This window comes from Phocoena phocoena, chromosome 10 (assembly GCF_963924675.1).
Source record: "Phocoena phocoena chromosome 10, mPhoPho1.1, whole genome shotgun sequence".
In the NCBI taxonomy this organism is placed as follows: domain Eukaryota; kingdom Metazoa; phylum Chordata; class Mammalia; order Artiodactyla; family Phocoenidae; genus Phocoena; species Phocoena phocoena.
Window position 1 is genome coordinate 12,935,393 of NC_089228.1, and position 16,537 is coordinate 12,951,929.

Below are 16,537 nucleotides of genomic sequence, written 5' to 3' on the forward strand. Positions count from 1 at the left end.
AACTGATCAGGCTAGATGATCTTTTAGACCGCATTTGCAAATTCCTCTTGGTATTTCATGTTATTTTCTGTGAAATGAAGTATACAATATCATTTAAGAAATTCAACTATTACTAATTTAAATATTTATTAGTCTAATTTATTGGTGTTTAAACTGCTGATCTGAACACTATCCTAATGAAATAGAGGATACATTTTCAACAACAGAATTCTTTTGGTCCCCAGTGGGAGAGCAGACCAGCTCTGGTGTATTTTACAGTGGAAATAAGCCCGGTCCCGTAGGTTATACTGTGGGTAGCTCTACCCAGGTTGGAAGTTCTTTCTCTTCTCTGGCCCCTATTCCTTCCATTATAGAAAGGTTTTTAAGGCGATTTAAAGGGGAACCAAAGCAGACCTGATGGAAAAGCTATTTTTCTTATCCTCTCTTGACAATCAGTTTGAGTTGCTAACTTCCACACACCTCCCCCCTCATGTTATGCCCACAGGATATGGCAACACTTTTTGTGGCTTCCAATAATATCTTATTCTCTGTGTACTCAGATTCATCCTGCCTCCAAATCTGACACCTCCCGTATTTGTTTGCTTGCACTCAAAATTCTGCTGGCCAAAGATTCCTAAACACCAATAGTTAGGGTTCGAATGAAGGAGATGCTGGCTAAGAGATTATTTGGATGTTCTGATTTGGCTTTATATTTAACTTTAGCAAACCCCTGAGCATGCATCAGTTTGATTCTGGCATGTACACTGGTTCACAAAGACTTGAACTTTAATTAAAAAAATAGTTCTTAAAAGTCCACTTACTGTGCCTTTAAACATTGGTTTGTTGAGGCTCAGCCAAGTCATTCACAGCCATTTGGATGAAGTTAGGCCATGTCTGTCATATGCAAGAGAATCTCACCAATGTCAGTTTTGACATCAACTTCCTGCTTATTGACTATATCCCAGGCAGGAACTATTTCCTTCTAAAGCCATATTTTAGAAACTGGACAGAAGTATTAACTTTAGGGGAAAACAAATGGGAAAAACTGGTGATGATTTTACTTAAGCCACCGTTACATCAGTGACCTAACTCACTACAGTAAGTCCCCTACATGAGAACGAGTTCCATTCTGAGAGCGAGTTCGTAAGTCCAATTTGTTCCTAAATCCAACAAAGTTAGCCGAGGTACCCAACTAACACAGTCAGCTATATAGTACTGTACTGTGATAGGTTTACAATACTTTTCACACAAATAATACATAAAAAACAAACATAAAAAATAAAGAAAACATTTTTAATCTTACATACAGTACCTTGAAAAGTACAGTAGTACAACAGCTGGCCTACAGGGGCTGGCATCAAGTCAACATGCAAGAAGAGTTACTGACTGCAGGAAGGAGAGGAAGTGGGAGATGGTAGAGTTGAAAGATTGTCAACAACGGAAGATGGAGGGCAAGCTGCAATTTCACTCACGCCTGACGTTGATGGAACGCAAGTTTGCATCTTTGAAAGTCTGCAACTTGAAGGTTCGTATTTAGGGGACTTACTGTAATTTGGTTGAGCCCAGATGAAACAGCAAAAGGCACAGTTTCATCCTTCTTTAAGCTATTTGCTTTTCTTAATCTAAAGTTATTCTGTTCTAGTTATTCTGGTGTTGAACTCCAACACTATCAATCAGAGTACTGGGAGCATTTATAGGAGTTATTTTCAGTACAGAGTAACTGAGTTTGCTCTGCACTTTCTGATCCCCTACGAGAAACAGCTGCACACAAGACTTCTGTAGACTCTCAACCACTGTTTACAATGTTTACCTTCTATCGTCTTTTCCCCTGTAATTCTAAACCACTGAGGTTTTTAGAACTCTGTGCAGGAGCAGATATCACAAGTATATTTTAAGAACAAAACCCAAAATTCCCATACCTCTCACAATCAGGTCAGCAGCGGCAGACAGCTTGTCTACACTTGTCTGGACCATGCAGACGTATTTCCCAGCATGCTTCAGCTGGATGTTCCGGATCATCAAATCACCAGCTGAATCCTGCTGATAAAGTAGGGGAAAGTGGCTACAATTACTTTTTAATGAGCTCTAAATACCATTATCACATGAAGGACACTGTGACTAATGGATTTATTTTACACTGGCTGATGAAAACATTAGTGATGCAAGCCATGGCCTATTAAAAATATGTGAGCCTGCCTGAGAGATAACAAGAGCAACATCTTCAGAACACACCTAGGACGAGACCTCAGGTGTCTGGCTTCTCTGTGTCTCTGGAGCAGTTTGCCATCCACGCTGGAAGCACTTAAACTTACGTAATAAAGCAGCTGCTGACCTAGTCCTGTGGGTTTCTTCAGATATGCCCTCAGCCTACAGCCTTCGCTGGCACTGCAGTACTTGGGAACTCTTTATTTGGAAAGGGGAGGCAAGCCCACATTTGGAAGCATCTGTTAATTTAGTGCACAACCCTGTCTTATAGGCATCATTCTGACTGCTCCCAGGTTTGAATTAACGAATTATGAGGACCAGACTCTCCAAGGAAATCTTGCATCACCTAGTGTGGAACAGTGCTAATTTGTTTTCCAATGCCAAATGTATGTTTGATCAGCAGATGAATAGGGCTAATTACATCCCGGTACGGATGTCTATGTGCCCTAGAAATATTTCTACATCATTCACCAGCACGGGACTTTTAATACATGTGAGGAGATGCCTCCACAGGCCATCACAAAGCTGGCATTTCAACTGAAGAACACTGCTACACCTTGGAGTTCGGTTTCAGAGCTCTGTTCATCAAAAACTTGGAGAACAACTGCTTGAGCAAGCGAACACCCAAGGGTTCAGAGTCAGGAAGCTATGCTTATTTCTAAACCTTGATGGATGACAAGATAACATAGGTTATTTTGGCCCTCTTGTTATGCTTCTAAATGACAATAATATTGGATAATACTTAATGGTACTTAATATCTGGCAGGCATATATTACACCAAATACTGACATGTCCTGTGAGGTAGGTACTTTTATTATCCCTACCTTACAGATGAAGAAGCTCAAGCACAAAGAGGTTATTCGTCTTGCCTAGAGTCACCTAGCTGATCAGTGGCAGAACCAGAATGTGAGCCCACACGGTTTCAGGCTCCAGTTCCTACTCGTTACCAGACTGCTGTACTATCAGCTGGAAAGATCTAATTCTCATTCTAAATGTGTACTTAGTTTTCCTCCTTGGTTTCAGTACAGCATTATTACATATTTACCCACAGCAATGAAAGACACAGAACTGCCAACAGTTGTAAACAGGATTAGAAGAAAGGCAAAAGCATATCGTCAAGAGAGAGCTGAAGTTTGGGGACTTAGTTGTCTGGGGCTGATCCCTGCTGTGTGACTTCCTGTGAGTCTCTTAATGTCTCTGGGCCTTAGTTTATTGACCTGTGAAAGAAGGATGCATTGCCTACCGTGCTAGCTTGTGAGAATCAAATGAGATTTTATGTGTATGTGAAATCCTGAAAACTGTGAAGCACAGGGTAAATTTAAACTAGTATTACGGATGGCTACGATCAGTTTTCCTTGTGAAACAATTATGTCAAAGACCTTAATCTAATTCAAGGAGAGCTGTGAATTTTTTTTTAAACCTGAAATCTATATTTCATTTATAACACTTGGGTTCTCATCCAGATTCTACTATTTACTAATCAAGTCTTATAATTGCTAGTAAAATAGGGTAATTGCTACCATATTTCACAGAGATTCTGTGAGGATTAAAGAGCTGATATATATGCAAATGCTTGATAAATGATTAGGCACTTTGCAAATATAAGTTATCATCATCATCGTGATTATTAATACTACTTTACCTAAGACATTTCATGCGCTAGGACTTTGAACAGAGGCTTAAACAGAAAATATGCCTCACAAGGGGGTATGTGCAGGGAAAGTGGGAAGTCGTAGTGGTTTAAAGGAAATGGCTACACTATCTCAATAATTTGTTTTATTCAACAAGGGCTTGAAGGTCAAAGAAACCAGTTGTAGCCAGCAGATTTCAGCACAGCAATCCATTAACAGAATTTTATGACTGTGTGGTTTGGAGTGTGCTCTCCTTATTTGCAGATTTTGACCAGATTTGTGTTTTTAACGTAAAAGTGAAACAAAGAAAAAAATAAACTCGGGATTGAGGTATGAGTCTCACAGAAGGAGACTCCAGTAACTTTCTCTTTCCCTTCAAAGTCATACAGACCAAACTGTTTACTGAGATCTACATTTATGTTCCTACCAAAGAGAACAAAACAGCACTGCTGTCTGCTCTGTTCCTGACCGAACACTCAAAGCCGCTCAGAGGACAGTGAAATAATAACTCTTCCGAACACTGCAATAGGTCGGCTCTCCCAAACATCGTCTGTACCACACTGACACAGGAAGCAGAAACTGAGAAATGGGCTTGACTTCAGAATTGCTTCCTTACCTCTTCTGTTATCCAGCACTAACCCTATAGACACTTATTACCCTGGTGGCTAATACACTTAGCTCTCACAATTTGTAGTGCTGTCCCGCATTTTGCAGTTACTTCTTAGCAATGGTTGATTGGTGCTAGTACTGGTATCACAAGAGAGACAAACACTTCCCATACAAAAGGCTAATGAGAGTGATTCCATGGACAGAGGTCTCAACAAAAGGCGGTCGCTAGTGCTTGACTCCATCACGGGTATCTCCATCTGTGCCTCAGCCCTGGCTGACGTGCAGCCCGTCCAGCATGAAGTGCATATCTGTCTGATTGGCAGGACATCTATTTTGATTGCCCAAGCATCTGTTCTGATTGGTTGGTGCCTGTGCCATTCTGAGAGATAATATTTTTATTTTTTATTACCTCTTATGCCCAAGACATTTATTTTAGTCTGAAAACAAATAGTCTGCTTAATCTATGAAGGTTTTCTCAGTATATATGCTTATTTTATTAGAATTAATGTTACCCTCCTTCAATGAATACAACCGTTAATGTTTCTCACATACTTCTTTTGTGCTAGGCACTGCGCTATGTAGTTTTCTAGACCTGAAGGTATTTAATATCCTCAATGCCCTTGTGAAGTAGTTAATATCACTCTCACTTGGGCAGAGTTATTAGGCTGAACCGTATCAAAGTGGTTCAGAATGGTTAATAATGGCAATTTCATCCAGCCTTCCTCAACCAGGACTCCAAGAGAGAATTACTAACGACTCGAGCCATCCACTGACGTAATGAATTAACTTCTGTCTCGTGCATCTAAAATGGTACCAGTTGTATACGGTCCTTGGAAGAGTTGAGAAAATAGTTACTCAGATCATTTTTGGTGTTCTGTAATTCACTGGAGAGGTACTGTTTGACAAAGGCAGCGAGAATGTAAATAAGAGGAATAGCATTATCTTTGAGAGGAACATAGGCCCTCCACATATCGTACGGATAATTTGTAAGCCTTAGCCCATTTATTCCCAACATAAGGGATGGGGGTAAGATGAGGTGAGTAAATCCGATTCCTGTGGGAGCATGAGGGATGGGAGGGCTTTTCAACACAGACTCATGCTTATATTCTGCTGTCTTTGATTGGACTCCTCCATGATAATAGCAGCCAGAATGAACCTGTTTTTTTTTTTTTAATTTTTATTGGACTACAGTTGATTTACAATGTTGTGTTAGTTTCAGGTGTACAGCAAAGTGAATCAGTTATACATACATATATCCACTCTTTTTCAGATTCTCTTCCCATACGGGTCATTACAGAGTATTGAGTAGAGTTCCCTGTGCTATTCAATAGGTCCTTATCAGTTATCTACTTTACGTATAGTAGTGTGTATATGTCAATCCCAATCTCCCAATTTATCCCCCCATCCCCCGAATCTTCATTGCTAATAGGAGAGTAGGGCTATGTTAGGGCAGAACAAGGGCAGAACAATTTTTTTTTAAAGATTTTTTTGATGTGGACCATTTTTAAAGTCTTTATTGAATTTGTTACAATATTGCTTCTGTTTTTTTTTATGTTTTGGTTTTTTTGGCCGTGAAGCATGTGGGATCTTAGCTTCCCGACCAGGGATTGAACCCGCACCCCCTGCACTGGATGGTAAAGTCTTAACCACTGGACCTTCAGGGAAGTCCCAAGGGCAGAAAAATTATTTTTGAGAATGATTGTGATAGATTCAAACTGTTTCCAGAGTTAACCTCTTATTGGTGTAAGAGTTCAATGATACTATTTTATGGAAAGTAAGGCATTTTGAAAATTCAACGATTAGAATTCAAATTATCTGGAGATACTAAATAATCTGATCAGACTTTCAGATTCGAGAAAGAGAGCCCTAACCTCACAATGGTAAGTCTTCTACAAGAGCCAAAGGGTGTTTAAACAGCAGCCTAAAAGCATCTGAGTAAACTGTCCTTAAGCTATTTTCTTCATCAGGTTCAATGGCATATGGTACAGTATGGGGCAGAGAACTTGGGATTTGAAGTTTGAAGCTGATTTCTGCAATTTAGTAGCAGTGAGGGCCAGGCAAGCCATATAGCTCCCATTAGCCTCAGTTTTCTCATTCATACCCAGTAATGAATAACTAACCTGTAGGGTTAAGGATTATGAGGATTAAGAAAAGGCATGGCCTATAGGTGGCTCAATGAGCAGGGCTGCAATCATCACTCAAAAAGGAGCAGATATTAACCAAGAGTTTTCGGAAATAAGGTGTTTGAACAAAAGTTAGTCTAAACGACTCATCTGAGTCCGTTTTGAGACCTTTAGTTGCTGATTGCATTTCCTGAGGATAGTTTGATATTAATACTTACCCCTCCGACTCTTTCAAAGTGGTCCCCGTCTTTGTCAAAGTCTATCAGGTGTCCATTAAATGACCAAGTAAACATGATGTTTAGCGAGTGATCGTGGGTTACCTGGCATGGCAGAACGATACTTTCTCCAACAGTGACATCCATACTGGAAGGGGGTACCATTACCCTTGTTGGATCTGGAGAGTGAAAACAAAGCAAAGCAACAAAGCCTGTGAGCTGGTGTGGAAATAAAACGTAGAATCCAAGTGCAGGATGAAATACTAAGGAGTTTTGCTTTATTTCGTCTTAGTCTGTGCCCGGCAAACCTTAGTCATCTGGGAAGCTCAGAGTCGGGCCAGGAGGTCATTTTTAATATGAAAAGATGAAAACACTTATTATGTGAACCTTCACAGAGCAGCAGAACTCAGCTGGGGAGCACTGGGGTTAGCTCTCTTAAGACACTTATGGAAGGGCCTACTGCTGGCAGACTGCTCTGAAATTATCTCTTCAAAAAGGTTTTTAGATCTCCCCAGTTTCACTAGAAAGCAATACTACAGCTGAGTGCAAACAGGAAAATCCATGTTAATTTGAAGTTTGTTGGGGTTTTTTCCTATTATAAAAGTGATACATGTTTAGTATAGGGAATTTAGAAAATTCAGGGAATTTGAAAGAAGGGACCAAAACAAAACAAAACAAAATCCTACTCAGTTTCTGACTGTCCAGATAAAACCCCTATTTTCATTTTAGTATAATTTCCTCCTGTCTTTTGGATTCATAATTTTTCGGTTGTCTTGTTTTGCATTATTGTAAACATGCTACACATGTGATTTTCCTTTTTTCTCTACTTAATATAGGCTTATACCTTTATCCACATATTTTTATAATCTGTATAATATGCTGTTAATAGTTTCAATCACTTTGAAACTAGTAAACATTTTAGCAAATTTTATTACAATTATAAATAATGCTGTAATGAGCATCACTGACAAAATTATATGTATATATAACTTCTTTTTATTGAACAATAGTTGATTTACAATGTTGTGTTAGTTTCTGCTGTACAGCAAAGTGATTCAGCTATACATATATATATATACATTCTTTTTCAGATTCTTTTCCACTATAGGTTATTACAAGATATGGAATATAGTTCCCTGTGCTATACAGTAGGTCCTTGTTTATTTTATATACACAGTAGTGTGTATCAGTTCCTCCCAAACTCCTAGCGTAGCTCCCGCCTTCCCCTTCGGTAACCATAAGATTGTTTTCTATGGCTGTGAGTCTTTCTGCTTTGTAAATAAGTTCATTTGTATCATTTTTTTAGATTCCACATATCAATGATATAGTAATATTTGTCTTTCTCTGTCTGACTTTACTCATGTATTACTTTTTTTTTTTTTTTTTTTTTTGCGGTACGCGGGCCTCTCACTGTTGTGGCCTCTCCGGAGCAACAGGCTCTGGCCGCGCAGGCTCAGCGGCCATGGCTCACGGGTGCAGCCGCTCCGCGGCATGTGGGATCTTCCCGGACCGGGGCATGAACCCGTGTCCCCTGCATCGGCAGGCGGACTCTCAACCACTGCGCCACCAGGGAAGCCCCATGTATTACTTCTTTAAAATAAGGACTACTAATTCATTTTAAAATTCACCCTTTACATTACAGTTTTATTTGGGAACAGAAAGGACTTGCTTAGCCAAGAGAGTTTATAAACTCTAAAACTACATTCACACATAGGTAGTCTCTTATTTCTCACTGAACTAGGCTTTCATAAATGGTGTCAGAGAATAAAATGGTGAAAAGCAATTTGAGTTAAATAAAAAGGTCATATAAGTGCCTAAGGAATAAAATTATGAATTCAGCCATATTCCAGAAATTTCTCTGTACAAGTCAAACAAAACCAACCAAACAAACCATAATAAAGAAGACAAGTCAAAAGCAAACAAAAACAATATAAAAACAATGGTTAATCCCCTTCAACATTCACAGGATTGTGTTTCACACGCTGTGTGGCACATAAACATTTACTGAATGTAGCTCTTAGATTAAAATCTCAGCTGAGAATTTTGTAATGGAGTCTCATAGAAGACTTTTGATTGGTGTTTTTTTCCAACAACCCACCCACTAAAATTTCCTCTTTAAAGAGAGTATTTAAAACAGTTTTTCTACCCTTTTATCCAACTGTGGAAAGCAAACATCTCAGGTTGTTAAAAAAGGAAAGCCTGTGTCCATAAATAGATTATAATCTAGTGGAGGGACATACTTTTGCTGTTTTCTGAAAATAGGTAAAGCTCAGGATGAGTGGACTGGTGTGCTTTTAGTCACTGCTGAACGAATGATGTCCATGAAATGAGAAGTGAAAAACAGGTACTCCTAGCTAAGAGGTAATGGGAGACAAAACTGTTTGTTTCAAAACCTGAGGCTTTTTGCAAGTCACATAATCAAAATATACTCCATTGGTTAACTGACCCACAGGAAAAGATACAAACTGAGATTTTTTTAAATGAGCGAAGGAGTTGAGAGCAAATCACCTTAGTATAATGCTAAGCAGAAAATCTAGGAATAGCTCCATTTGACTTAACATGTCATTTATCATTTTTTAATTTAAATTTTCACCTATAAAATGAAGATTGGAACATATAATTCCTGGACAAAATGATATATGTCTGTGGTTTGTATTTGGCAAGACGTCACCTTATTCCATTTTAAATAGCTGTCCACTGATTTCACAATTTAGATTTTCATTTTAATGTACCTTCATTCATTTGTTGATCTATCTACCAAGCACTCATTAGGTGTTATAAGGATAACAGTGCCCTAGTACCAAGAAAGATATAAAAAACTTATTTGTAAAAACTAATCGAGCCCCTCACATTCTAGATACCATGTTACACGCTTGACAAGGATTGTTTCATTTATTCTCAACAAATACGTAGTATTATCGGCTATTTAACAGATGCGGGAAACTGATACCTAAGGGTGGTTGAGGAATTATCTACTGTGCTAAGCTGACTCCCTTCATTTAGCTGAAAACATGATCTCCATCCACAAATCATCCATGCAACAAGGCTAAGGGCATAATATAGCAATTTGCACTCTTGATTATGTGTAGTCAGCTGAGGATATGTAAATGCAGAAGAAATTCAAAGAAGGCCATGGGGTGAAGATGGTTTCAGAGGGCTTCAGGTAAAAAGAAGTGATGATTTTATGCCTAAAATGCTGGCTCTAGCTATAAGCTTACACATCACACTGATGAGTGCAGAGTCAAATGTCCACGTTCAGGTCCTTAAAAATGTCTTGCAGCTGGCACCTACCCTAAAGCCTAGAGTCATATACAATTCTGGCTGACATTTTTAATTGACATTTGTTTCCTAAATAAATGTTCATCCCTTTATGCACGTGTAGCTGTCTGGGACAGATTTTATTACTGGTGAACTCTGTTGCCTGTTAACCAAGGACCAGAGAAGTGCTCTAAATCAAGGATTATGCTGGCACAGTTGCTGTGCTGACAGCTGCTAATTCATTACCTTAGCACTTGTCACCAATTCACATTTTGAGCCCTGAAGTACCAAGAATCAATGCAAAGGAAGACAAGCACTGTACACACACCAGAGAGGTCTCCTTGGCACTAGAGAAGATTAAACTAAAGAGGTTCCAAACCTCATTAGCTACTTGGTTTTCTCAAATTGTATGCTTGTTCAGTACTCCTGCTTTCTGTGTTATGAATTCTGATGCTTTATACTTGATGAATTTCTTGCAATTTGAATACAAACACTGTACACAAATAAACAGATGGCTTCTTCAAAACAAAACTGTCTCCCCTCCTTTGGTTTTAATTCATTAAGATCAGGAAGAAGCTATATTTACGACTTCTGTTCTGAAGAGTCACTCCAGCTATTGTTCTGTGCACAGAACTCTCAAAGGCAATTAGAACTCAAGATGTGAATTGATGTCTGGGTTTGGATGTAATTAAATAGCAACAATAAATAGGACCAACAACACTCCTAAACTTTCTGGCTTGTGGTTGGTTCATCCCACAGAGAATGATAAATTTAGAACTCCAGAGGATTGATGCTCAAAATATAAATATAAATATAAATATATATATATATATATATATTTACCAAGCGCTTAACTTTCCTAGAGTAAAAAAAAAAATCTTTTATGCTTTATAGTGTTTTCTATAATATCAAGAGGTCAGAAAGTAAACTATGCTTTGCTCTAAAGGTCAAAACAACCATGGGAAGGAGATTTAATTATTAAGCACTCTGTTAATGATTAGGTCAACAACTAGATGCATAATTTCTTACATTAACAATGAAATATCAGAAAGGGAATGTAAAAAACAATACCTTTTAAAATCATATCAAAAAAATGCCTAAGAATAAACCTGACCAAGGAGGTGAAAGACTTATATGCTGAGAACTATAAAACATTAATGAAGGAAATTAAAGAGAATTCAAAGAAATGGAAAGATATCCCATGCTTTTAGATTGGAAGAATTAATTTTGTTAAAATGGCAATACTACCCAAAGCAATCTACAGATTTAATGTGATCCCTATCAAATTACCCATGACATTCTGCACAGAACTAGAACAAGTAATCCAAAAATTTATATGGAACCATAAAAGATCCAGAATTGCCAAAGCAATCCTGAGGAAAAAAATAAAGCAGGAGGCATAACTCTCTCAGACTTCAGACAATACTACAAAGCTACAGTAATCAAAACAGTGTGGTATTGGTATAAAAACAGACATATAGATCAATGGAACAGAATAGAGAGCCCAGAAATAAACCCACACACCTACGGTCAATTAATCTTTCACAAAGGAGGCAAGAATATAAAATGGGATAAAGACAGACTCTTCCACAAGTGGTGCTGGAAGAGTTGAACAACTGCATGTACATCAATGAAGTTAGAACACACCCTCACACCATGCACAAAAATAAACTCAAAATGGCTTAAAGACTTAAACATAAGACATGATACCATAAAACTCCTAGAAGAGAGCATAGGCAAAACATTCTCTGACATAAATTGTACCAATGTTTTCTTAGGTCAGTCTCCCAAGGCAATAGAAACAAAAATAAACAAACGGGACCTAGTCAAACTTATAAGCTTTTGCACAGCAAAGGAAACCATAAAAGACAAAACAAAAACAAAACAAAGCAAAAAACAAAACAAAAAAAAAAATGAAAAAACCTACAGAATGGGAGAAAATATTTGCAAGTGATGTGACCAACAAGGGATTAATCTCCAAAATATAAAAATAGCTCATACAACTCAACAACAGAAAAACAAACAACCTGATTGAAAAATGGGCATAAGACGTTAACAGACATTTCTCCAAAGAAGTCACACAGATGGCCAGAGGCACATGAAAAGATGCTCAGCGTCACTAATTATTAGAGAAATGCAAATCAAAACTACAATAAGGTATCACCTCACACCAGTCAGAATGGCCATCATTAAAAAATCTACAAATAAGAAATGCTGGAGAGGGTGTGGAGAAAAGGGAACCCTCCTACACTGTTGGTGGGAATGTAAGTTGATGCAGCCACTATGGAGAGCAGTATGCAGGTTCCTCGGGAAACTAGAAACACCATATGATCCAACAACCTTACTCCTGGGCATATACACGGACAAAACTATAATTCAGAAGGATACATGCACCCCTATATTCATAGCAGCACGATTTCCACTCCATCGACATGAGTGGATAAAGAAGGTGCGGTGTATATATCATACTACATGAAGTAAGTCAGAAAGAGAAAGACAAATACCACATGATATCACTTATATGTGGAATCTGAAATATGGCACAAATGAACCTATCTACAAAACAGAAACAGAATCACAGACATAGAGAACAGACCTGTGGTTGCCAAGGGGCAGTGGGGAGGGAGAGGGATGGAGTGGGAGTTTGGGGGTGGTGGATGCAAACTATTACATTTAGAATGGATAAACAACAAGGTCCTACTGTATAGCACAGGACACTATAACTAATCTCCTGGGATAAGCCATAATGGAAAAGAATATTAAAAAATGTATATATGTGTATAACTGAGTCACTTTGCTGTACAGCAGAGACTGGCAAAACATTGTAAATCAACTATACTTCAATAAAAAAATGTAAAAAAAACCCTCACATACATTTAAAGCATGTAATAAAAATGTGGACTCTAACATCTTAATGTTTTTTGTAATCTCTTAAATTTAGAGGTTTTTTTTTTAAAGAAAATTATCTCTCTTATTGAAGAAACACTTTATGTTCACTGTACTTTCTTTTCCTATTAATTTTAGCTAAAATTTAATGTTTAATTTTCATTTTTGTGTTTTCTGCTTTGCTCAGATTGCTCAAGGACAACATATATACTTTTATAAAAACAATTATTTTTCTTAAAAGTAATCTGGCTGCACATATTCCAAGATGTTAACATTGATCAATTCTGAGGAGCAGGAAAAAAAAAAAAACAATTAGATGTATAAGTTGTAACATATTACTCAAGTCATATTATATTCTGACTTTCACTGTTGGAAGAAAAGCTTTCTGATTTCAGGCTTTTGTTATCTGTAACAACAAGTGCCTGTAGTTTATGGGATAAGAATTCCATTTTGATGTTGCTTGCCTTTTATTACATCAAACCTTCCATTTCAATTTATAATTTCTTTACCTTTCCCTCACAGTGCCAAGCTATTCACTTGGTGCCTATCAAGGAAAGTGTTTTAAATGTGTGTTTTAGTCATCTTCATTCATGGGAGGTATACATCTCCTTTTGTTAGTGAATTTCTTAACTGTAATGGTTTTGATGATGCCTCACAGTCAGGTTGTGTCTTCTTTTTTACATTAAATTTTGTAGGGAAACTTTAAAAAATGGGATCCTTCAAAAACAAGAGTTAGTGAAAGAGCTGACAGTCAACTCACCTCAAATGACACCAAGGGGGATTGGATAGAGAACAATTTTTTTTTTTTTTTTTGCAGTACGCGGGCCCCTCACTGTTGTGGCCTCTCCTGTTGCGGAGCACAGGCTCTGGACGCACAGGCTCAGCGGCCATGTCTCACGGGCCCAGCCGCTCTGCGGCATGTGGGATCTTCCTGGACCAGGGCACGAACCAGTGTCCCCTGCATCGGCAGGCGGACTCTCAACCACTGCGCCACCAGGGAAGCCCGAGAACTATTTTTAATAGTCGTTAAAGGCCACAACAAAGACAGTTGATTAATGATCACAATCAACCTGGAGGGAGAATCTCTAGGGATGAATTTAAGCTCTCTCTGGTTGGTCATATATTTTTTTTTAATAAAAACAAAACCAGTGCTGGATGTACTATTTTTCATCGATTTTGCATAAAACACATATAAAAAAGGGATGCCCTACCCATGAGATGAGACTCAAAATTCCCAGTGATTTCAAGCTGGACCGGTTCTTTATTTTAGGATGAGATCTAGTAGGGGTAAAGCAAAAAGCTACACTTATAAAATCAACTACATAGGTTCAGGCTGGGGGAAAAACTGGGTTGGCAGTTCACATGGAAAACACTTGAGCATTCCAGTCTCAACATGGCCCATGCTGCTGCCAAAGAAAGCTAATGCAATCTTAGGCTGCATTTAATAGCATGTGGTATTCCATCTTAGAGAGGTAAAAATCCCATTATATTCTTCATTAATGAGACCACAGCTTACTAGGAACATCCTTTGGATTCACTGACGGATTAGTCCACCTAGGTTAGTGAAGGAGCTAATAAATCTGTAACAGTTAAAAAAAATGAAAATGTTTGACAGGAGTAAGAGAAATGAGAGGAGACATGAGACTGGTCTGCAAATATGTGAAGGGGTTATAGGCAGAAGATGAATTGAGCTTATTTTGTGTTGTCCCAAAGTAGAAAGCAACAGTACGTACAAAGAGGCACAGTTTGGCTCTACATAAAAGAGAACTTTCCAAATAATCTGATCTTATCAACAGGAAAATGGGCTGCCTCAGGAGAACATGCATCACTATTTCTAGAAGTATTCAAGTGGAGGTGGGCTCCATCAGAGAGGGTGTGTCAGGAGACACTGAAAGCCAGCCAGGGTAGATGAAGCCTGTCATTTCTCCTAAGAGTGTATGAATCCAAACCACTTTCCCAACGCTTTCCTGACTACTCTCCTCACGGGTGATCCTTTCCTTGTGTAAAGCTTGTCAGCATTAACTGTCCTATTTCTTCAACATTAAGCTTGAGCACTGTTGTGGAATATCACTGACATATATCCCGTTTCTCCCTTGTAATCACGTTCCTGGGGGTCGGGGACCACATCTTACACTTTTATAAACCCCCGTGCCTAGCTCTGTCCCTACTCATGAGAGTCGGTTAAAGATTAATTGGGTGATGACCCATGAATGGTAGTGTTGGTGACTAACCAAAGTAGGGACTTGAACCTTGACATGCTGTACATTGGGAAGCTGTTGTGCTGTATTTCTTATTATTTATCCTGACTTGAATTGACTACTGAACAGAAAAAAGTAGCTACCTAAGGGCTCAATCACTGTGCAAACTCTGACCCTTTGTCTGTGCTCATTGCTGATTTCTGCCTCCAAGGCCACACTTAGAATTTTTTTCTTGCTTTTAGAAAATAATTCATTTGAAAAGTAATTTATTTAAAAAATAATTTATTTCGAAATAATTTCAAACTTTTAGAAAAGTAGTCAGAAAAGTACAAGGAACTCACCTTCGCACAGACCCCTCCACTGTTAATATTTTATTACATTTGCTTATTTCCTGTTCTTTCTTATATATAATAAAGATATGTAATATATATATGGTATTATCTAGAATTTATATTTACTTATTATCATTAGTCTTTTTCTGAACCTTTTGAGAGCAACTACAGACATGCTATCTAATGGGTAGACATGCTACCCTTAAACATTCCAGTGTGTATTTCCCCAAACAAGAACACTTTCTTAACAACCAGCACAAAATCCTCCGAATAAGGAAATCAACCCTGGCACATCATCACTATGCAATTCAGGTCCCATTCAAAATTTGCTAACTTTCTCAATAATGTCTCTTTATCTTTTGGTCCGGGACCTTACCCAGGAATAAATGTTGCAATTAATTGTCATGCTTCTTTAAACTCCTTCAAGTTAGAACATTTCTTCAGTCTTTCCCTATCTTTCAAATCCTTGACAGCTTTAAAGAGAACAGACCTTACATCTTGTAGGATGACTCTCAACCTGGATTCATCGGATGTTTCCTCAGGACCTGATTTAGGTCTGTATTCTCAGCAGGAACAACACTGAAATGCTGTGCGGTACCTTCAAAGTGTGTCAAATCAGGAGCTGTGTGATGTGATGTGAACTCATCTCAACACTGACCAATGGCCATGATAACTCTAATCACGGGTCATGCTGGCGTCTGCCTGCCTTCTCTACTTTGTATTTAGCATTTCCCCCCTTGCAACTGATTAGCATTTTGTGGGGAGGTATTCCAAAATCACACCAATATTTTGATGCTCATCAAACCTCCACCTCCCAGCCTTAGGATCCACTGAAGACTCCTGCCTGAAGCAACCACCTCTCCGATGCTGCAAAATGGCAAATCTCCATCATTTCTTCTACATATACTAGATGACATTCTACTTTAAAAAAGAGCTTTCCTGGGACTTCCCTGGCGGTCCAGGGATTAGGACTCCGCAATTCCACTGCAGAATGAATATAGAGAATGTATCACTTTACTAAAATTGAAACACTCTGAGTTCCGCATTTCACACCTGGGTGAAAATTTAAGTCAATACATTTATAGAATACCTAAGGCATT

The 16,537-nt window shown here is 38.3% G+C and overlaps 1 protein-coding gene across 1 annotated transcript in view; it reads right to left on the reverse strand.

Moving 5' to 3' along the window:
• The window catches only part of CNTN4 (contactin 4), a 326,068-nt gene that overhangs the window by 21,004 nt on the left and 288,527 nt on the right, over positions 1–16,537 (reverse strand). Inside the window, exons 11-12 of the mRNA XM_065886143.1 lie at positions 6,767–6,942; positions 1,899–2,016 (exon numbers count right to left, since the gene is read on the reverse strand). Of these exons, the coding sequence (XP_065742215.1) occupies positions 1,899–2,016; positions 6,767–6,942 (294 nt within the window). The remainder of the gene's footprint in view (positions 1–1,898; positions 2,017–6,766; positions 6,943–16,537) is intronic.